At 42.8% G+C, this 22645-nt stretch overlaps 2 protein-coding genes across 5 annotated transcripts in view; one reads left to right on the forward strand and one right to left on the reverse strand.

Annotated features, from left to right (window-relative positions):
• Nucleotides 1-22645, forward strand: part of LOC136440370 (tuberin-like) — a 61983-nt gene that overhangs the window by 18139 nt on the left and 21199 nt on the right. For 3 of the 4 annotated variants that reach the window (XM_066436381.1, XM_066436383.1, XM_066436384.1), the window contains 7 exons: nt 242-386; nt 939-1064; nt 1602-1631; nt 3717-3851; nt 21576-21765; nt 22063-22156; nt 22487-22589. In XM_066436381.1, coding sequence (XP_066292478.1) covers nt 242-386; nt 939-1064; nt 1602-1631; nt 3717-3851; nt 21576-21765; nt 22063-22156; nt 22487-22589 — 823 coding nt within the window. The remainder of the gene's footprint in view (nt 1-241; nt 387-938; nt 1065-1601; nt 1632-3716; nt 3852-21575; nt 21766-22062; nt 22157-22486; nt 22590-22645) is intronic. The other variant, XM_066436382.1, reaches the window with a different exon arrangement.
• Nucleotides 8612-16304, reverse strand: LOC136440893 (complement C1q-like protein 4). Its single transcript, XM_066437054.1, has 2 exons — nt 15642-16304; nt 8612-10591 (listed from the first exon to the last, which is right to left on the reverse strand). The coding sequence occupies exon 2, from the start codon at nt 10158-10160 to the stop codon at nt 9189-9191; it is 972 nt and encodes a 323-aa protein (XP_066293151.1). The 5' UTR covers nt 10161-10591; nt 15642-16304; the 3' UTR covers nt 8612-9188.

Genomic DNA, 22645 nt, shown 5'->3' on the forward strand with positions numbered 1-22645 from the left:
TTTAAGGACAAGAGCTGTTTTCTTCCCATGTTAAACAAAACATATCACGCCTTGGAAGTTTACAGGTGTGTTTTTCTGCAAAGAAAGCAAGCTTGAATTTGAAACTGACAAATGGTGAAAAATCTAAAGGCAGTATTGCAGTATTACAGTCAAGTAGTGAAACATCAAAACTTTTAGTTATGCACAACTGAAGTTTAACAGCATAGTGCCTATGATTAAGTTCACCTCTCCCTTTCCCCAGGGACCCAGGCAGCGGTAGAAGCTCACGTGCCACCTCCCCTCCCACCTCCCTCAAGGCCAAGTCCCCCACCCCAGGATCTGCTCTCAAGATGTCCAGCCTGCCTTTCTGCAAGGCTGTCTCTGCCATCCTTACCTGTCTCGGCAATGTAAGTACCAGGATGACACATGTGCCTACAATGATGCATTCACATGTATTTGACATTCCGTAATTGTTTCTTCTAGACAGACTAAGCTGTTGTGCTACATGTATAACAACTTGACATTACCAAAGAATATGTTTACATTTCTTTCTGATCCCTTAATCTTGTTGCAAGAGCTCTTTTGATTTAGGCAATTTGGGGTTGGCAATTTGGAAGTTGTCCTTCGATGAAAGAGTCATATGTTAAGAATCATCAAAGATACTTTCTGTTAAGAGCTATCTACCACTCAAAAATCAGGACCATAGCATGTCCAGAACACGAGATATCAAAACAGGAAGTTCCGCTGCAGTACCGTAATAAGCCGCTATGGGACCCAAAATCTAATCATTTCCATGTCTCATCAAGACCTACCCACCTACCAAATATCAAGACAATCCATCCAAGCCTTCTTGAGTTATGCTGTTTGTTACAAACACACAAACACACACACAAACGCTACCCTATCCATAACCTTCTCGGTGAAGGTAAAAATCCGCATGTTGTATCTGTCATCTCCAGGAGACAGAGTGGGAGGTGTTGAAGCTGGTTCTGCGGAAGCTGACGGAGGCTCTACAGAACAAAGCCCTGATCCTGTCTGGACATGTCTCCAGTGTGGAGGAGCTGTGCTCCAAACTCTGTACCATGGTAGGTGTGCTCAACACAGCCTGCAACAGTTACAGTTCTATCCTTGACCTTGAACCTTGAACGAGGACATCTGTGATGTCATCTCGGGAGACAATGAGTCCCTCTGCACCACTCAGTCCGGTCATCCATTAGCGATCTCAGCTCTGTTGTTGAAATGTCACTGAGCCCAGCATCCCTTTTTAGATTGTCAATGAGGGTTGTGCATCTCCTGCCCCTTTTCCTCCTTCCCTCTGTTGGCTCCCAGAGGATAAGCTGGCTGGCTGTCAGCTCGGTATGCCGGACGCAGTGTCCAGCCAGTGCCATCCTTTGGTGCCTTATCCTCTATACTATCATGAATAGTTACATTATGCCTTGGAAATTTCATGCGACAGAACTTTTTCACCTTCACTGTTTAACTCATATCTACTTCTAACATCTCAAATTTTGTTCTTCACTTACTCTAGATTTATATGATGATACTGTCAATAACAGTATTTTCTTGTGTAGTTTGCCATCCTTCGATTTCTGTACTACTAATACTCTACATCCCTTTCTCAGATCACAATGCTTTCCAGACAATGCCTCCAGGTCTGTGCTCAACTTGTCTGTTCTAACATACTATGTCCTACTGCTGATATGTGGAAGTCTTAAAGGCACCCAGAGCATTTTATGAGGCTTGAAACTCGAATAAAGAAACTCAAACTTCTAGTTATTCCTACACATAGTAAGTTTCAATAACACTATAACATAACATATCGACATTAAAGGAGCAAAGATACGATGTCGTTGTGTGGTGAGAACTGATAGAGAATCCAAGCCCTAATAATTCTGACTGTCCATCACAATTAGCGGTTCGACCAATGAGAGAGTGACTGCATGTCGGTCAAATATTAGCATCTTTATGTTTTAATCTAAGTTTATATTAGATGTCAATTTCGTAAAGATTACTACTCTCCAAGCAGAGCTAGGGTTTCGGCTGGTTTTTAACGTGTTTTTAGGCGTTTTTGTCATGCCTTCTACTTTGTCATCGTTTTTGTTGTGTCGCAAACCCAAGCTCTGCCGGCAGACGGAAGCTTCAATGCCTAATAAACCTAATCACTCCAACACATAACAAGCGTTTCACAAGTTAGTGCGAAGCGTGCCCGGCCAGGCACGGGATTCCCTCCCCACGCGCCACAGAACTTCCGGCCCAGTCTCACCATGGACATAATCCTCGGTCTATAGGTCGTGGCCATGTTTTCATGCCATGTTCTTACGCTTCCCCTACTCCTTGGCTAACTGCAATTACTTTCGTATGAAAACAATAGCTCAACGTGCAACCAAAGACATCTGGAGTTTACAAAGTCTACACGATACTCAACTACGATCCAGGCCATTTGGGCCGTCGTACCAGAAGACGATGTACAGCCCGAAATAGCCATAGATTCTCTCATTTTTAATCCCCACTGCGGAAATGCCATGCTGTAGTGGGAGGATATCGTTGGATCTCAAAAAGTCTCTAAACTACTACCCACAAATAACGTTATATACAAAACCGAATCAGGACGCCATGTTGGAATGTCGCTTCATGTCCGTCAGCAAATGACTTGCCTATCGTGACCGCACTTCATTTACACCATCCAAAAACCATCAAAGAACAAAGCACACAGAAATTTGTACAATCCTCTGGTGTCGTGGGGATTTTTTAGTCTCTGTTGGTAGCGCTCCGTCGCCAATTTCGCTGGTGTTGTTGAAAAGTTCCGTCCAATCTGAACACAGCGAGCGGCGGCATTGGTAACCGCATGTAACGTAAACAAGGCACGTGTTCCCGTTCATAATCCATTTAACGATGCCTGAGATAATGATAATAATAATTACTAGTAATGTAGTTCAAGTTAATACGTAATACATATTTATTTTATATGTCTTGTTCATGCATCATTGTGTTTTTCTTGTGAGGTTTCCAATGGAAATGTACGTTATGATGCTATCAATGATCATGCCGGCGTGAGATCGTGGACACCAGCCTGTCGCATGAATAGGGCAGTCAGCGGGGGACCGGCGCGGCCTGGTGAATGCCGCTCTACACTTGCCGGATGTGTGATAATCCGGGGCAGTAAAATTGTTACCGCTAATGATTATCTAATGGTTCTCGGGGAGGAGTACTGTCACCTTTTTTTCAATGGAAGTAAATAGGTTTGCCCCGCCCCGAGGTCAGTGCCGGCAGAGCTTGGTTTGCGACACAACAAAAACGATGACAAAGTAGAAGGCATGACAAAAACGCCTAAAAACACGTTAAAAACCAGCCGAAACCCTAGCTCTGCTTGGAGAGTAAAAGATTACAGCAACTAGAATATTACCAGTTTTCAAGCCTTATAAAATGCTCTGGGTGCCTTTAATGTGGTTTACACTGTATGCACATTGCAGTCAGTTCAGTTGAAATCCAACAGCACCAAATGTCCATGTACATTGTATTTTCACCCATTGTTGAATTAATTTGCAAATGAAGATTGAATAACCCAAACAGTTATTGCTCTTATAATGATGGCTTATTCTGCTTTACATATTTTTTTAAATTCCATCACACTGTTTGTTTCTATGTTTTTCTACCTTTTCCCACAACCCTACATGAGCCTTGCTGGTCTGTACAGTTCGTCCACAAAAGACACTGTATTGACTTTCTATATTTGTCAGGTTGGACAGCGATCCATCCTGGAGAAACTGCAGCACACGCCGAAAGAGTTCCCGCGCTCGGAGTTCCAGTCTCACATGTACCCCGTCCTGACGGCCCTGGCCACCTACCACGCACACCTGGACCAGGCTAGGCAGGTGAGCCACATGGGGGGGTGTACGTTAAGTTAAAATCCTCCCACACCATAATTGATGTATAGGGCGGTGCCCATCTCCCATTCACAGCCCTTGGGCCACACAAGTTCAAGTCAGTACAGCAGGGGGCTGGTCCGCTGGTAGTGATGTGTGTGTTTAACTTCCATACTCTTTCCCAAATGCTGAGTGCTAAGCAGAGAAAGAAGTATGTACCATTTTTAGAGTCTTTGGTATGACCCGGCCGGGGTTCAAACTCACGACCTACCGTATGCAAGGCAAACTCTCTACCAGTTAGGCCATTGCACCGGTGTACGTTAGTTGAACCTTATTGTTCTTTTGCTACCAGGTGATATTTATTGGTGATATTTATTACCTTTGCCAAGAAGGTTACTGTAAATGCAGAAATATTCACGACGGTTTTATGTTCGCGTTTTTTGCGAAAGCCCTTTGCCGCGAAATTTTTTGCCCTCCTACCCTCTTGTCTGCTATTGTTTCAAACGTGAAATTAAAGCCCCCATTTTCTCCCTACCACGAAGTTCAAACCATATGAACGTAAAAATGCATTTGCAGTTACGTTATCAGTGTCGTTTGTATGTCTGTGTGTGCACTGTGTGGGCAGCATAACTCAAGAAGTTGCAAATGGATTCTTATATTTGGTAGGTTGATAGTGGTGTAGGTTTGGGCCTGTTAGCAGCTTGTTCTGGTTTTGTGATGTTCCTAGTAAATCTACAAGCAGAGAAGAAAAGGAAAAAAATACAATGTTAACATTGATAGAAAACAACAGCCATCATAAGCCATATCTGTCTGCCCACATGTGTTTCTGTGACTTCTAATTGATAACACTTGTGTTCCAAGACAGGAATTGTTGATGTAACCACCTGCTTCTTTCACATATTAAGCTCACATGTTCCTCTTTATCCGAGAGGAAATTGTTTAAGTGGATGAAAGTCTTACAGACACCAGGGCACAAGAAACACTGCATACTGCAGAGACAATGATTCCACCAGGGATAAGTTTGCCCTTGGGGATGACCCTCACCCCACAGACATCACTCGCACCACGTGGGAGTGAACCAAGCCTGGTCCCAGTCTCTAGGGGTCGGCTCAGGGGTGTTTTACCGGGCCCAGTCTGCTTTATTGAACCGTTTCTGATAGCCTTTCTACTTCGGCTACCACCCTTCTTACGCTGCCACCCTACTTTCGCCGCTGTCCTGGTTGCGAGCTAATTTAATCCAAGGCCGTATACCAACACCCCGAGCGGGCTAAGCTGTCTGGGCGGACAGGGGTCACTCCCAGCGCCGTAGAGATATCAGGGAGCCACCGAGGGTATGGTTTCCATGCTAGAATGAACCATGTCCTCCTGATCTGTTTTGGAATTCCTATGGGAATAGGATCAGAGGGACAAGGACACTCCTCCCATGTCTCCCACAGCCTTGACCTCAGGGATCAGGACAAGCCTTTTCTTTAAATAACATACCTTTCAACTAGTCTGAAAAACATACGTTTTAATCCTCACCGCTGTGTGAGTTTCCTTCAGTAGTATACGTAGTTGAACTTTTACATATACAGGTCTCCTGGCCTGTACATGACATTGTGCCCTTAGTCTAGCAAGGTACATCTTGGAATGTACCAGGAATGTACAACTGAGTGAGTGAAGTTATCTAGGCCCAATGCCAAACAATTCCTCTTCCCTGGCTTCTGTCCAGAGCTGTGTTGTATTTTTGTGTATGACACGTTAGGAGGAAAATTTACGACCAGATTTTAGTGGGTTACCGTGGGGGGTCCCAACGTTTCATGCTGAATTCAGAAGACTTCAATCTGTATTTTTATGTGGGGTCGTGTGGCGCAACGGCAGAGCGTTTGGCTCAGAACCAAGTGGTCCCGGGTTCGAATCCTGTCATGTCACTGATCTTGTGCCCTTGGGAAAGGCACTTTACACGAATTACCTCACTCCGCCCAGGTGTAAATTCGTACCTGTGCCTATGCCTTGCAGAAAAGACATTGTGTAGACCCTCATTTTAACTGGAGATGATAGGCTGGTGAATGCCTTCATCTGGTAGTAACTGTTGCCCAGTCGTACTTTTCAACTCAGACAAAGCAAGTGTTAGTTGCAAGATTGCGACAGTGGTATTGAAGTCAAATTGAAATGTCAAGAGAGAGACTGTTTAATCCTCCACCTACGCGTCGCAGCTGGAACTTCCGCTCCTTCCCACTTCTTCCTGGGCACCTGCTGATCCAGTTCACACAAGTTCTACTCTGCTCTAGGACCTGACAAACTTATGTCATCTATGCTGTTACTTTCACTGGGTGTCACATCTGTGTCCAATGCCACACACAGTGAACACAGATGCCTTATTGAGAAATCAAATGAAATCCTGTCAAAGTAATGCAAACGTACATATGTATGTGTTAAAGTCTATTTATACAATACAAAAGTCATGTACATGTATGTTGCTGGTAATAACTTTTGGGAATAGCCAGACACACTTCAAAGATGCTGCCTAAGGCAAAAGAACGACAGAGATTTCTCTGTTACAGTACAACTTTTGAACTTCCTGACTCGTTGCAGTTCTCAAGAACATAGTCTTCAGGCACATTTTGCACCATCGAGCAACCACTATGGGTTGAAAGAGTCTACTAGGGCAACTTGAGGTTGCAAGACAACCATTAGGCCACACCAATTTATTTTCTTGGTTAACGGAATAAAAAAAAACAATTTTTAAAAAAATGCTAGATTGGAAAAACAACATGAAAACAGAATCTCAGAGGATATTTTTAATTTGGTGCACACAGCATCAGGGAGTCAACAGGATCAGGTGCATGTTTTCCGCTCAGCCTTCTGTTTTCATGATTTTTAAAAATAAAAATCCGTTAACCAAGAAATTAAATTGGTGTGGCCTTATATATGTACATGTACATTGTATCTATTAAGTTTCAATCCTCTTGCTAAAGAGGCAACTATATAGAGCTTTCTGTGGCCTTACATGTATGAGTCCCAAGGGAAAGCACTTCCGAGTAGAGCCAACATTAGACTTCACTCTAACATAGTAAAGCTTATGTGCTTGCACCTAGGTCTGGAATAGGACATCTGGAGTTTGTGAAAATTTCAGCATTGACCAAAATTGGTAATGAACTATATGCCAGCTGATCTGATCCATCCTGCCCTGAGGCATACTCTGCCTTTTCCCTTGTCCTTTGTCGCTAGCCTTCTGTAAGAGTAGACAGGTCAAGATACGCACAGTTTACTGTCAGATTCTTACACTTGACCTTCTCCCTGCTGACGTACATGTAGGTGTGTGTTGTAACCTTGGTGAATGACCTTGCCCACAACAGAGAGGTTAATCTAAGTCTGACACCGAGGGGTCAGAAACGTGCAAAATCTGCAAATATCGCTGAAAAACAAATTGAGCATGTGCTATAGTGATCATTGTCAGAGGAAATTCTTTGAATGAATCCAAGTCAAATGGTTGGGATCAAAGCCAGATCTAGAGCTTAGTAAGTGTAGTTTGTTTCACATAGTCATTTTTCTGAGGGCACCATGCAGCGCAGAACTCAGAACCTTTTGACTGTCTGGAAAGCAAGTCTAGATTCTGAAGTGGAAAATAGACGGATGGAGAATCAAGACAAAAATACTTTCTTTGAAATAAAATGTTCATTCTTTTTTATGGATTATTATAAGGCATGATTTGATGCTGGAACAAAGTTACTACATCAAGTACATATGATATCTACATCTACATTTCGGTACCCCCAAATAGCCCCTTCAGATATAGCTCAGATATAGCTCAAGTGATGATGGTCATCCACCTCACACTCTGTTCTTTGGCTTGCATCTGATGCAGTGTTCTCACCAGGCCTTTTCAGCATAGGGGCCCCTGATACTGTGATCTGGACCCCGATGCTGTGTTTCAATGAGCATAGGGGTGTTTCTTTCTAGGAAAAACCTTCATAAATCTTATGAAATGTTCATATTTGGCTTTAGAATGAGGATGTGGCAGAGGAAAAACTTTAACTTCACAAAATTTCTCCCTCAAAATGCAGGAAATATTGTCTTATTTGGTTATGAACTTCAAAATTTTGTGCGGGAAGATGCCAGACTCCCAACCGTTATCATGTCTTTGGCACTCCGTGAGTGACTTGGGCCTCGCAAAGTTTTTCCTTCCATACCTGACCCCTACATGTATGCTGTGAAAAAATCCTGGTGAGAACACTGTGATGGCTCTTCATTGAAGTACAAAGCTGCACTACCCTAAAGAAATCCTGAAGCTTGTGTATCAACGTCCATTGTACAGCTACACAAAGAAAGATAAACACCTAAATCTTTCCATAGAGCAACATCACTTAGTCAAAATAGTATTCTCATTGTACAGTAGACTGGGCATTTTGTCCACAACAGCAGTTGGAATGCTTTGTACAAATTTTCAATTTTGTCATCACTTTTGTTTTCACCGTCATGTCAAATTTCCCAGTGAATATCGTCCATCAAAATGTATTTCGGCCTGACTTAAGAAAAAGAACCTTTTCTTTAGTGACTGCAGTCTCCAACAAATGGAGATAAAGTTCTGGCTTAGGCCACACCAATTTAATTTCTTAGTTAACAGATTTTTATGTTTATTTTTTTTTTTAATTTTAGAAAAAAAAATCATGAAAAAAGAAGACTGGCCCAGCCTTCTGTTTTCATGATTTTTTTTCTAGATCTTTTTTTTTTAAATAAAAATCCGTTAACCAAGAAATTAAATTGGTGTGGCCTTATTATAAATGAAGTCCTCTCTAGTTTTAAACAGATGTCCTGGACTGCTGCCAATAAAACTGACCAGCTGGCAGCTGTGGCTGACCTTCACCACCAGTGAACACACAGTCATTAGTACTTGTCAACATCTACTTTGGCATCCCCGTCTGACACTTTCAAGGGCACAGTAACCATCTCACTAGTCACGCATATGAGCTCACACTGGAGGATGCACCAATTTGTATTGCATTGGAGAATGTCTCAGCTAGGAGAGGAACAAGTCTGGCCAGAAAATTTTGCCTTTTGGAATGAGTTTTGCTGTTGCTAAACTCACAAAGAGTTCACAGTAGTCTTATACAGGCTATAGATACAAGTGTTCACGGGTTTCGTTATAAACATGAGTCAGATGTTTTAATTTACATCGATGAAATTTTTACTTTGAATAAAACAGATCACGTCAATTATATTGTTGCTTTGATCAGATACAGAATTAAGAACTTCCTTCCATGCCTGTATAAAAATGACCCCCTTGGACTATGCTACATGGCATGTACAGTATGTCCTACATTTTTGTACTTTGGTAGCAAAGTCGTTTCTACAGTAGAAGCGCCATCATTGGTCAGAGAAGAGCAGGTATCCTGAGAAGGTTGTGTACCTGCCGTTATGACTGGGGTTGTAGATGGCCCGCTGTCTTCTCAGTCTCAGCCACACCTCCTGCCCCCTCAGTACATGGAGAATCGCTGTGTTACTGGCTGTGTCATAAGCCGGTCCGTAGAAGGCTCCGGTGACCTGGCTTTCATGATTCTTCATCAAGTCCGCGAAGGTTGTTGCAGCCTTGTTGGCGCTCATCAGGTGGAAGTGGAAGAGGTAGTGACCGTCAACTGGTGCCCTGAAGACGCCGGTTTTGTTGTTGTAGAATCCGCCTGAGTTACTGAGGATGGTGTCAAATGGCACAGGTTCATCCGAGATGAACGGTCCGTAGCTTTCTGTCCTGACGGCAGAAAACGCTACCTTCAAGCGGGACTTGATCAGAGTTTGATCCCCTGACAGGTACGCGGCAGCCTCCGACACACCTCCAGGCTGTCCGGCGTTCCCAGGTAAGCCCGGCACTCCTCTCCGTCCCGGTCTCCCCCTGATCCCAGGACGACCCTGCCTGCCAGTCACTCCAGGATCTCCCTTTTCCCCTTTGTAGCCTCTGTATCCCTGATCGCCCTTCGGCCCCATTGGTCCAGGATAGCCGTTCACCCCGTTGTAGCCTGGTTTCCCGGGGATACCTGGTGGGCCTGTCTTGCCGTCCCGGCCGGGCGGGCCAGCGCTGTCCCTGAGGTTACAGACGCAAGGCTCACACGCGCCTGCTGTAGAGTCGGGAGGCTGTCCTGAAGAATAGATGGTGGCGGCACCTTTCCTCTCTGGCACTGTAACCATGTCTTGCTCAGCATCTACGTCCACGAAGTAAAGACCTTTTGCATGCTCAGGTTTTTCTCTCTCATAGATGTCTTGACTTTGGGAATCCTGAATAGCAATTAAAATCACTACCAGCAATATAGAGTACATTGTGGACGCCTTACAGTGTTTGCTGGTCATCTTGGCAAACTGCAGAAAAACTTTAAAAAAAGACTTTTGTCGCTGCTTCTCTTCCTTGGAAGACTGCCCACTTTCTCCGCACCTGTGCTCTGTTTTCTGTACCTAGCTAGCAGCTTAAGCTGCAGGTATTTATAGAAAACACCGCAGCTCTCAGCTTGTTGTCCACTTAAATTGATTCTTGTTGTCAGGCGTGAAACTGTATATAAGGCCCGAAGCACAAGAAATCCTGGTTTAGGTCCATTCAAGTGCACAGATTCAGCCAGGCGTGGTATTACATGTATACTGGACTCTCCCACGCCTTACAGTCACCTTGAAAGGGCAGCTAGACAGCAGCTACTGTTTAGCTGCTTATGCTTGGTTTAAACTTCATGGGATGACCTTTTCTGTACCTGGCAGTCAGGATGTCTGTTCATCTCAGCATGCCTTTGAACCTACAACACAGGAGACATGTAGAGTATTAGTGCAAATCCACACAACATAGTAACAGCAGAAATCCCTGTCAACCAATCCAAACATTGTACATAAGATCTTAAGGTTAAAAGTCATTTTCCAGACTTGAACTTGAAGCTCAAGGGCAAAATGGTGGAAGGCCTTCGTTTCAAGTTGCTACTGGATGACTGACAGCAGTATTGGAAAAAGACATGCAGTTTCATTCTTATCTTTCACATCAGACATAGCTATAGGAACTTTGATTCACTTCCAAGTGGGATTCAATCCCTGGCTCTAGTGATGAAAGGTAGAATTACCACCACTGTGCCTCCCCCTCTCACACCAACACCACAAGGTATCAATGGGGAATTCCACAGATGTATGCTAACAGTGATGTCAGATTTGTGTTTCATATCATGATAGATACCATTATAGAGCCAAGAATAGATCTACGAATAGATACCACCATTTTTTATGTTTGATATGCCAAGTCTTGGATGTCCATCGCAGACGATGATGACGTCAATGTCATTGTAGATGGGATCCTAGCCAAAAAGCTGAGGCATGGGTACTTAGTAATACATGTATATGTCAAGTACTTAACCATGTGAAAATATTCTTAGTCTATTGGGAAAATAGCACATGACATGGAAATGTTGTTACAAAACAATGAACAGAGTGAAAACAATTTGAAAAGCTTTTAACTTAATACTCGCTTGTTATATGCTTTATTTTGTGTATATGTTACTTGGATGTCTGCAGCTACACATGTGGATGTACAATGTACCGTAAAATCCCTATTTACGTACGCGCTTTTTAAACTTTTCAAGTCGCAAGCAGGTGGTCCAGGCCGACGCCAAAGTCAGCGTGCGTACGTTAGGAGGGGTTCTTCCTCGGAAAAATCGCATATCAGCTTGAGAGTACGGTACATCTTCATGCAAATGAAGTGTGGAATGCTACCACACAATCAATCAGTAATAAAGAATAAATAATACATATTTATTTATTTATTTATTTATTACACTTCTCCAAAACTGGAAGGCATGGCGGAACAGGTGTACCCCCGCAGGGGTCACCTTTTCAAGGCCGCCATGCCGAAACATACAAACTGTACACAATATCAAAACATAATAATACAATATAAATGACCAATATAAATGAATCAACATGGTATTCAACTTAAGTTAACTTAACAAGATATACAATACAAAGATAGAAATGAATTAAAGAAACTGCACAAGATACAATAATGAGGTAGTATTACAAATTAGCGGGGCCTATTTGCAACGCAAGTTGCGCAGCTGCATGCAAGTAACCAAGTACAGGGTTCTTCTAAGTTGAATGATTGGCGGAACCTGCTTCTCATGAAAGAAACGAGATTGCTCTTGAAAGTAGCCACATCAGCAGCGCTTGACGCACTTGCTCCTAGCCCTTTAGTTACAACATCAAGTCTGTTCCAAATCGAGATAAAGCGAGGTGTGAATGAGGACGCAAATGTTGAAGTTTTTACTCTATGTGGAACTAACATGTATGCTCTAAGACTACAGGGCGTTCTTGTAGGAAAGTTAGCTAGCCTGGCTACATCCGAGTCAAACACCTTTGCATAGGACTTAACAAATGTTATAACATCGGATACATCCCTTCTGTAAGACAGAGGTAGCAAGCCTAGGCTAGACAGTCTTGACTTGTAGTCGAGGTGACCTGCGGAAGGCCCAAGAATGAATTTCGATGCCCTCCGCTGGACACCCTCAAGAAGGGCTGTGAGCTTACGTGACGTAGGGCTCCAAACTGGTGAGCAATATTCCAGTACACTTCTGACAATGGAAAGGTACAACGCTTTCCGAATGTCAGAGTTTGAACTGAAGCCTACGGTACGCTTTAGAAAGCCAAGCAATGAATTTGCTTTAGCTACTGTACTGACAATGTGGTTGTCCCACTTAAGGTCCGATTTTGCTGTGACACCGAGGTCAGACATGTTGTCCAATACATTTAAAGATGAACCTGACATGTGATAGTTGTAAGTGATAGGACACTTGGAACGAGTAAATCTCAACACTTTACACTTGGATAGATTAAAACTCAGCTTCCATGTGTTACTCCAGTCGTGCAGTGAACAAATGTCCTCTTGTAACTTCATACAGTCATTAGTGTTGCGGATCTCACGGAAACACTTACTGTCATCCGCAAAAAGCGCTGTCATAGAGTTACTGGCAGAGTCAGGTAGGTCGTTTATATAGAGTAAAAACAAAAGCGGACCTAGGATAGAGCCCTGGGGGACTCCAGACGTCACGGGACGCCATTCCGACTTACTTCCTTCAACTACTACTCTTTGACGGCGGTTTGACAGGTAGGACTTAATCCATGACAGAAAATTTCCACAAAAACCGAACATTTGTAATTTGTGAACTAGAAGACTGTGGGAAACGGAGTCGAAAGCTTTAGCAAAGTCTAAAAACAACATGTCAACTTGGCCGCCCTTATCCAGAACTGAGCCAACATAATGGTAAACTTCCAAAAGCTGGGTTGTTGTAGAACGGCCTTTCATGAAACCGTGCTGTAGATTGTGTATTGAGCCATGTAGTCTACTTGATATACTGTCATGTACGCACCTTTCCATGACTTTACTTAGAGTAGAAAGTAAGGAAACAGGCCTGTAGTTGGAAACTACCCCTTTACTAACTTTCTTGTGGACAGGAATGACGTGGGCATCTTTCCAGTCAGTGGGAAATTTCCCTGAAGCAATAGATTTGTTAAACAGTAGAGCCAAGGAAGGTGCGAGAATGTCAGCACATTTCTTTAGAACAAGAGGAGACATTGCATCGGGGCCTAAGGCCTTGCTTGGATCTAGTGTGGCAAGCACCTTGTGAACCGAATCAACCGAAAACTGTAAGTTACATAAAGCATCCACACGTACAGTATCTATAGTAGGATATGTAGTGTCCTTGTCTGGTTTAGTGAACGTGGAGTAGAAATAGTCATTGAACAGGGATGACTTTTCCATTGGAGACTGAGCAATAGTACTGTCAAGCTGTACCACTGGTGGAAGGGTCTTGGATTTAGACTTGGCCCGAACAAACGCCCAGAACTGCTTTGGAGATTCCTTCAGGGTTGAAGACAGACTGCTTAGGTAGGTGTTGTACTTTTTAGACAGAAGATTCTTAAGTTTATTACGCAGTTTACGGAACTTAGCCCAGTGTGAGGAGGAATTAGTCCTTTTCGCCTTCCTCCACGGTGTACTCTTGCGGTTTTGGAGTTGGCGAACATCACTGTTAATCCAAGGCGGGACAGTTGAGTCCTTGAGTTGACGAGAGGGTACAAACTTGTCAACAGCTGTGCTAACTGTAGAGTGCCAAGACTGCCAAGCAGGGTCGACATCTTGGTGTTGTTCTATAACCAACGGAAGTTGAGTTTGGTCAAGATGTGCTCTTAGGCCATCCCAGTCAGCACGTTTGTAGTTGTATACCTTCCTTGGAATGCCTCTTTTCGGATGAAGCTTGCACTTAAAGGTAAACTCCAGGATAGTGTGATCTGTGTCAAAGTCAGCAGGTAACTCTGCAATGTTTGACAGTCTCTCAGGACAGTTTGAGAAGATGAGATCAAGTAGGTTGTGGTTTTTGTTTGAGGGAATTTGGTTATGTTGATGAAGAGATATATTTAAATTGTTAATGACATTTTCTACCCAGAAACATTTTCTCAGTAATGCTTTTAGTCGGTAAACATCATCGGAAGGATGATCATGTCAACCTCTAACTATCTACCGAAATGCTGGAGAGGGGGTGCGTACGTTAGGAGGGTTTTTCCCCTAAATGTTTCAACTCACTGAGTCAGGCCCGCAATCGTCCCCAAATCGGGGGGGGGGTGCGTACGTTAGGAGGAGTGCGTACGTAAATAGGAATTTTAGGGTATAATGAAAACATCTTGGTCACACATCACCAATCTAATGATAAAAGCAATCAGATGTCATGCCTTGTGAACAGTGGCACTGATCGGACAAATGGCTACTGTATTACAGTAGCTGATAATACCCAGCAGTGTGCTTACAGTGATACAATTAGTTTTGATTGAAAACAAGTTCACCCACAAGAGATACTGGTAGAGTCCCAGGATGCCCGGTAAAGACTGACCTTTGTCAGATGTGAGGATGGAGGGGAAATGTCTGGCAAGCAAAACCATCTGTCAGGATGTGCGTATGTACGTTTCCATGGCAACTGCACCTTTTATATCCCAAACTGTAGCTGAGTTTTTGACCTGAGGAATACCACAAGTGACTTAAAGTCTGCCTCTTGTTAATCTTTAAAATGTCAACTTATTGCTTTCAGGAAATACAGCTTCAATAGACTTTATTCTCTATATTTTATCCAGCTGTAGAGATTGGATTGTCTTTAAAATCATGTAATACCTGGATGTCTAACCTTTATCAACTTACTAAGTCTAGACAATACATAAATGTAGAAAGTTCTATAATTGTTAATGTGACAGAAGGTTTCCTTCTGAATGAAGAATGGTGAGCAGGTGGGGCTGTGACATTCTAATGTCCCAGGGCATTGCGTGCTTGGCCCATAGCTGTTTTAAAATTATCCAAAGGACACCCAGGGGCCACAACTCTGAGTGAAAAGTTATGAGATCTATGTATAGATGAGGAAACACTATACATCGTCACCAATTGTAGTTTCATTCCATGCACACTAATACGGCAGTTTCGAGTGCATTTCATTGAACTGGATATATTGGAATCATTGATGGTGATTGACCACTCCCTATATCAGAACATAAGTAGCCTTTAAGAAAGATTATCATGCCCTAAATGTAAAGTACATTATCTTCTATGGTTAATAGTTATAAAGGCTATTTTGTGGCTAAAAAAGGTGTTTAGTCTTACATGTATTACTGACTGTTACACTCGTGGGCAAAATAGCATTTTGAAGGACAGGTTATTGAGTGTTTCACTTCAATTCCTCCAAGGCACATCCTACCTTGTAATGAGAATTCCTGAGTCCAAAGTTTTCCGTTCCAAGCTTAAGCATTTTTAGTAATTTAGTAAGAGTCACATACCTTGATTGTACAAAGAGCACATTTCCAAGTCCTCCGAGAAACACCATGAGAGAATCCTCCTTGGATGAATGCCTATCCCTCAGTTAGTGGAAAGTTTAAAAGTACAGAAAAGTTGATTCCTCTGGCATCCACTGCCGGTACAATATGACTCCTGCTGGGGGAAACGGGCTGTCCCTGCGTCTATGGCACTGAGGACGTGTGACATTCCAAACTTGACCTCTGAAGCTGGTCACTGCTGGGCGTGATTGTTCGCTGCACTAACTGCTCTCAGGACACCAGGCACCGGTCCTATATATCCCATCCACATGCCTCCTGCCCGGTACCCTAACCCAGGCGCTTTGATAGGGAAGACCTGTTGAGCGATGGCTGGCTGTAAGGCCCTGCCCACATCCCCTGTGGGTGGTGAAAACATCAGCAGTTGCCAGGCAACAGAGCAAAGTTGGAGGTTACCAGCCCTGACATAGGCTGGAGCAGCCAAACACAGCTTCTCCATACTTCCTGGTCTTATCACTTTGTTCTGGATCATGCAAGAACAACTTACTGTGCGTTTTGGAAAATTCAGGGCTTTACAAGCCAGATGAAATAGATATCATGATACTACAGGGCTTTTAAGGATTTAACCTGGTGTGACTTTTACATGTTTCTATTGGCTAAGTGCTGAGGGAAAAGATACATGTAAGCCTCACTTTTGGCAATGAGTAAGACGGAAATATTGTTGGGGACCAAGAACCGGATAAAACTGATAATGGCCAACGAGGATTACGGCTTGGTATCCAAGGTGTCCAGTTTCCAAAGGCAATTTGTTGTTGAGGGTACAACCAGTAGCTCAGGCCGTCTGTCTGGAACATGCCAAGGTTTATCGCCCCTGAAGGCAGACTGTCTTAGTCAAACAAATCCTGGCTACTGTGCTTGTTTGGATAGGCGAGGAAGTGGCACCCGACAAGTTCATGGTCACGACAGCAGCACACAAGGATCTTAGCTACGCTCTGTATTTGCTGTGATAGGAGATACACACATGTAAACTGCTATTCATTGGTGTGTAGTTCAATTATTTTGATCATATGGTGAAAAGGGCATAGAACAGGTACAGATTTATGTGGGCACAGCAATACACAGCATACAGGTGACCAAGGTCCATGTAAAAATGTGACAGGTATATGGCAAATGTCTCGACTTATTGTACGTGCATGTGTCATCATTGTCACACATGACGCACATTGTACTCAAACAATGAAGCACTTGCCAGGCATATTCTTGGTGAAAAAAGCCTGGTTCCGAACAAAGTGCAATGTACGCCAAAAATAGTTACTCAAGCAACTGGATAAAATTTTGAAACAGTCAGACGTTTCAGACAGCATACGCTGTCTTTCGTCAACGACTAACGTCTGACTGTTTCAAAATTTTATCCAGTTGCTTGAGTAACTATTTCTGGCGTATCTTACTACCTGGATGTCTAACTCTCATCAGCGTATTAAAGTGCAATGTAGTTTCCCCACTTGTCATCAAAAGGTGTCAGTGTGATTGATTGCAAACACGTGGAAGTCCATGGTCATCTGAAGACTGACACATCACCACACAGTTAACGAGAGACATTGGACATGGCCTGGATCCACCCGTGGGGACAAGTTGTCAAACCACTTTATATTTAGTGACTATTTGTTATGATAGCTTTTTATTAGAACATGTTTTCAAGGAAAAGATATCCACTGTTAGTGTAACAGCACATCTGCCACTCAGTAAGGTACCGGCTAATCCGTCTGCCGAGACCTACATGTGTTTTGAGACCTGGAGGCTAAAGCTATCCACAACAGGTGAATCAGACTGAGTTGATAGGTAACATTTAAAAGACTGACTTCCTTTGTAGACAGTAAACAATTCAGTCAGTCTGTTTGTTTGTTTGTTTCTCATACCCAGTAAACCACCTTTAGGCATAACACACCGATTTTTGTACAGTACATGAAGGTAGAAGCTCCTGATTGGTTTGATCCACTCATACCAGGAAGGACCCGTACTCTTTTTGATGAGTGCGGTGGGTCATTTAACATGCTTGATTTATGGCTCTGCTCAAACATGGGACCTCTAGCTAGCGTTACCTCTCATTTGAAAGGACGTCCCTAACCAAAGCTCATTTTCACCTGACTTGCGTTATAAAAAAAGTGTTAGTGAGTGTCCCAAGGACCCAACATTGGGGCCTACTAGAAGTTGAAACCCAGAGCCTCTAGATTCTAAGTCAGCAACCCTATCCACAAGACCGCCTTGTTCTCTTTATGATAACTTAATGGTTAGGTTAAGGATATGGTCCATTACACAGACACCCTGATATTAGAAGTTTTTGTGTCTTCAAATGCCCACACCCCCTCTCCCTCCCAGGACAGTGTTTTTAAACAGTTCTAACTCACTCATCACTTGTCCTTCAGGACTCTTAGTAGCTTTGTGGATGAGTTATAAATTGGTCTGCAGAGAAATGCTACATGTACATGTATGTTTATCCCATGTGAAATGGTAGCTCCAGACCTTTCAGATAACTTTTCATCTTTGCCCCAACTTTGCTTGCCCAGATAGACTCAGCCAGCCCCTAGGACTGTATTTATAAACACATCAGGTTGGTAATTTTCCGGTTCAAGGTGGCTTACAACCTGGGAAGTACCCTACATCAGGAAGTGTCATCAGAAGGTTGGGCCAGGCCGCCTCCTGCTACATTTATCTGCCGGCCTCTTGTACCCAGCTGCCTGGGCTGCAGATGGAGGAGAAGAGAGCCGCACACACGAAGTTCAGACCTCGTGATCCATGAGCATGTTCCCTCCTTTTCCTGTCCTAAAGCCTTTCCATGTGTGTTTCAATGATGAAAGTAAAAGAGACGACTGCAGGAATAACTAAAGTAAAGATTTGATCTACAAAGTAGTGATTGTTTTGTATACTTATATTATTATTATTTTGCGCCATGAAGGACAAACTGTACTGGAAGAACTTTATTGACTGTATCTCACCGGAGTAATTCCGGATGAACAATGATGATGATGATGATATTATTACTATTTTCATAGCAACAGGTCCTAGCCTTTTAGCCTGACTGAAGGAGATTTGTATCAAATTTCTTATTCAGGCTTTTGTTTTACACTTTTCTTCTTGGTGTGCCAACTTTTTAACATAATGCAAACCAGCATAGCGTCTGACTCTGACAGTGGCATCTTGTATCTTGACACTGTTACCTCTGTATAGTGTCGTCTAACACATTAGATTTAAATTTCATCAGTCTTATCCAAGAACAAAGTACCGGTATTCAGCTGGTGTGGCCTAACTTTAATTTGTGTTTCTTTAACAGATAAGTAAAAATCCCTGTAAACTCAAGAATTCAAGGTTGACAAGTCTACCAGTAAAATCACATTCCAAGAGGCTTGAAATGGTCTGTGTTATTTCAGACAAGCATTGAATAGATTATGTAGCATATTTCTGAATCCCAAACCTAATCCCAAATGTTTGAAGAAGAATTGTGGGATTGTCTGTTAACCAGCAGGCAAAATTTCCTCAGTCCAGATAGTGATGAAGTGTAAACTTGAAGACCAGGTTAGATATCAGGTGTAGTTCTTGGGAAAATGACAGCGAATACCAGGCCAGGTGAGGTTTTACAATACCTAAAGCAAATGCAAGTGGCGTCGCGGTCGCGTAGTGGCAGGGTGGCGTAGGTGTGTTTGGCCCCAGAACCCAGAGATACCGGGTTTGAATCCGGGGTTCCCTGATTTGTCCTGTTGATGTTGTGCCCTTAGGAAAGGCACAACTTTCCCCACTTTGATCAAGTGAAAATACAATTTTAGGCCACACCATTTTGATTTTTTGGTTGACGGAATTTTAAAAAAGATGCTAAATAGGAAAATCAGCAGGAAAACAGAATCTCAGAGGAAAGTTTGTACTTTTGTTCACACAATGTCAGGGAGTGGACAGGATCAGGTGCAAGTTTTCACCCCAGCCTTCTGTTTTCATGATTTATTTTTTGCTAAAATTTAAAAAAAAATCCATTAACCAAGAAATTAAATTGGTGTGGCCTTAAAATACAATTTTAAAGATGCAGTGCAGTGTGAAGAGTGGGTGGATGGAGCTTCATGCATTCAAATCGCTGCATACAGTAGTTAGTCCTTTGGGGCACCTTTGGTTTTGGCACAGTACATGTAGCAGGAAATTGGCTTCATAGCTTAGATTATCTTGTTTGAACAAATTAGACACTTAATTATGTTATTACAAGGTATTTCCTACAGGAGGTTGGCATGAAAATAATGTGGCTCAAAGCCAACCATTTCGGAAGGAGTTAATCCGTCTTACATGTAACTGTGCTTGAAGAAGGCTTTACAGTCATTGCTTTTTATGTGATTTTTAAATTCTGTGTCAGTTTACAATTCTATAAACTCACTATCAGCTAGAATGCAAGTACATGTAAGTCGTTTGAAATTTGACATCTTTTAGTATGCTAAATAAACATTTAATGATAAATAAAATGATGGTAATTATCTAGCCTCCGTTGCAGACTCTTTGTTTTCTTTTTCAAGTTACCGTTTTTTGTTACATGTTTTTTCTCATTGCTCATCCAGCAATGACAAAAAAATTGTAATAAGAAAATGGTAATTTGAAAAAGAACAGCCAGAAGGAGTCTGCAATGAAGGCTAGCAATTATCTTAAATGTTGTCACATTATTATTAAACTAGATAACTTATTTAGTTAAGTTATTTAGTTTAATAATAACGTTACAACATTATCTGATACATGTAATTATAACTGCAATTCATACTCACGAACTAGTCTGGAGCTGGCCCTTGTATTAACACCTTCCCCTTTTTTTCTGCTGCCTCCTGCCTTTAAACTTCTGAACATGAGGAAGTGTAGGTTCTGAGCATGTCCAGTAGATAGCAGACAGCACACAGACTTTGATAGACAGCTGAGGAACTAAAGCAGAATGTACAGGTCATGGGTGAAGGTAGAGTGCATGTGTCAGGACATCTCACCAACCTCACAAAGATAAATCAGTCTGGTACATCTATGGGTAGCCTGGGTGCCAGACCACCGCGCTCCTGGCACTAATCCTTTGGCCGGGGAAGCAACTCACGCCGCCGCCACAGATAACACACGGCCCACTAATTAGCTCTAGCGCGATAGAAATCAGAGTTGTGCTGCCAAGCGCTCCCGGGTGCCAACTCTATCCCTACTACTAGGTCTTCCCCGCCCAAAAGGGGTTATCAACGCATCACGCGAAAGGTCTGTCATCCAGTCTAATCTATGGATTGATGTCTCCAGGTTCTGTCTGACAGGGCTATGATTTACTGTCAATTTAGTGGATTTACAAGTACCTGTATAACATGTGGAGCATGCTGGATTTTTGCTCCATAAATAAGTCACCCTTTGATGACGTATTCTGCTGTACCTAATTATGTTGTATCCAATGGCATGGAAGAGCACAAGAGTGATCATAGGAAGTTTGAAAACTCTGTATTGTGTAAATTTGCGTGATGTGATGACATTGGCAGGAGCCTTATTTCACCATCAGAGGTCGCTTTTATTGTATCAAAGGACATACATTTGTAACTGTAACTGCAGGATCAGTGCATCTATGATTGATCGATGCTTTACTCTCTTAAAAAGCAGTTAACTCAACTGTGATGACATTCAGCTTTATGGGTCTTAATTACATTGTACATACCCCACTACCCAGTGTAATGTTAGCCTTTGGTGGGGGAGAAATGGAATTTGTATGTTGTACTTTTGTGACAGATATTTCAGCCACTGTACCCATGGCCATCACTGTGCTGGAGTTCCTTTCAGATAGCACATGACTGTACCAGTGTACGTCAGTGTATATTGTCAAGTGTTTTGTTCCATTAAACTTTAAATCTTTAAGTCTTGTAGATACTTTGCCAACCTCAGTTCTCTACTTTTGTTTTTGCACAACAGAGAGAGCTTGTGCGATGCCTGGAGTCTGGTCTGGTGTCCAAGTGTGCGCAGCAGTGTGTGTGCGCCCTGACGGTGTGCAGTCTGGAGATGAGGGATGTCATGATGAGGATGCTGCCGTCTGTACTCCTGCGCCTGTCTCAGATCTCGGCCACTGTCGCCATGGCAATCCCTGTACTGGAGTTTCTGTCAGGTAAATGTACAGTACTACAGGTGTACAGTATGGACTTCTGTACCTTTAACCTTCTCCCTGCTGCCTTACTCTGCCCTGAACCAATAGGGAATTGGGTGCCAAACGGCTACTTCAGAGTGCTAGAGGTTAAAGTTACAATCTTGCCCTTGCTCTACTTATGTATTTCAACATCTGCTTTCAGACATGGTCACAATCATTAAAACAGTCACTCATATAAGCAACCAGTTTTATGTCAAGACATTCTTGAAGTTTTTTTTTAAATCGTATACTAACATGTATTTTTCTGTGCCCTCTCAGGTCTGATTCGCCTGCCCCATCTGTATGCCAACTTCGTGGAGGAGCAGTACATGAGCATCTTTGCCATCGCCCTGCCCTACACAAACCCATTCAAGTAAGACAACTTTGCGTTCCCTCTCAAAAGGAGATGACTATTACTAGTGCTTAGTATTGTATTAGACGTTAATGTTAATGTTATTCCCATTATTCTATTCTCTCAATTACCCCATGTATGGCCCCCTGTAGCCTCCTTGCATTTATCCCCCTGGGAAACGAACATGCATGCAATAAAGATTATTATCCCTAGCAAAATTATCAGAAGAGGGTTCTGTCAAAGGAAATTTTTTTAAAACTTTTTCTTTGCCATTGCAAAAATGCACTTCATCATGCTTGGTGCAGATAGTGTTCTGGAAAGGTAATAGATTAATGACTGTTGTTTCTGCAGGTTTTCTCAGTACATTGTTGCCATGGCGCACCACGTGATCGCCATGTGGTTCATCCGCTGCAGACTGCCCTTCCGCCGTAGTTTTGTACAGTACATCACCAAGGTGGGCAACAGAAACTGTCTACTGAACCTCCCTTAGGCCACACCAAGTTAATTTTT

The sequence above is a fragment of the Branchiostoma lanceolatum genome, chromosome 8, assembly GCF_035083965.1.
Source record: "Branchiostoma lanceolatum isolate klBraLanc5 chromosome 8, klBraLanc5.hap2, whole genome shotgun sequence".
NCBI lineage: Eukaryota > Metazoa > Chordata > Leptocardii > Amphioxiformes > Branchiostomatidae > Branchiostoma > Branchiostoma lanceolatum.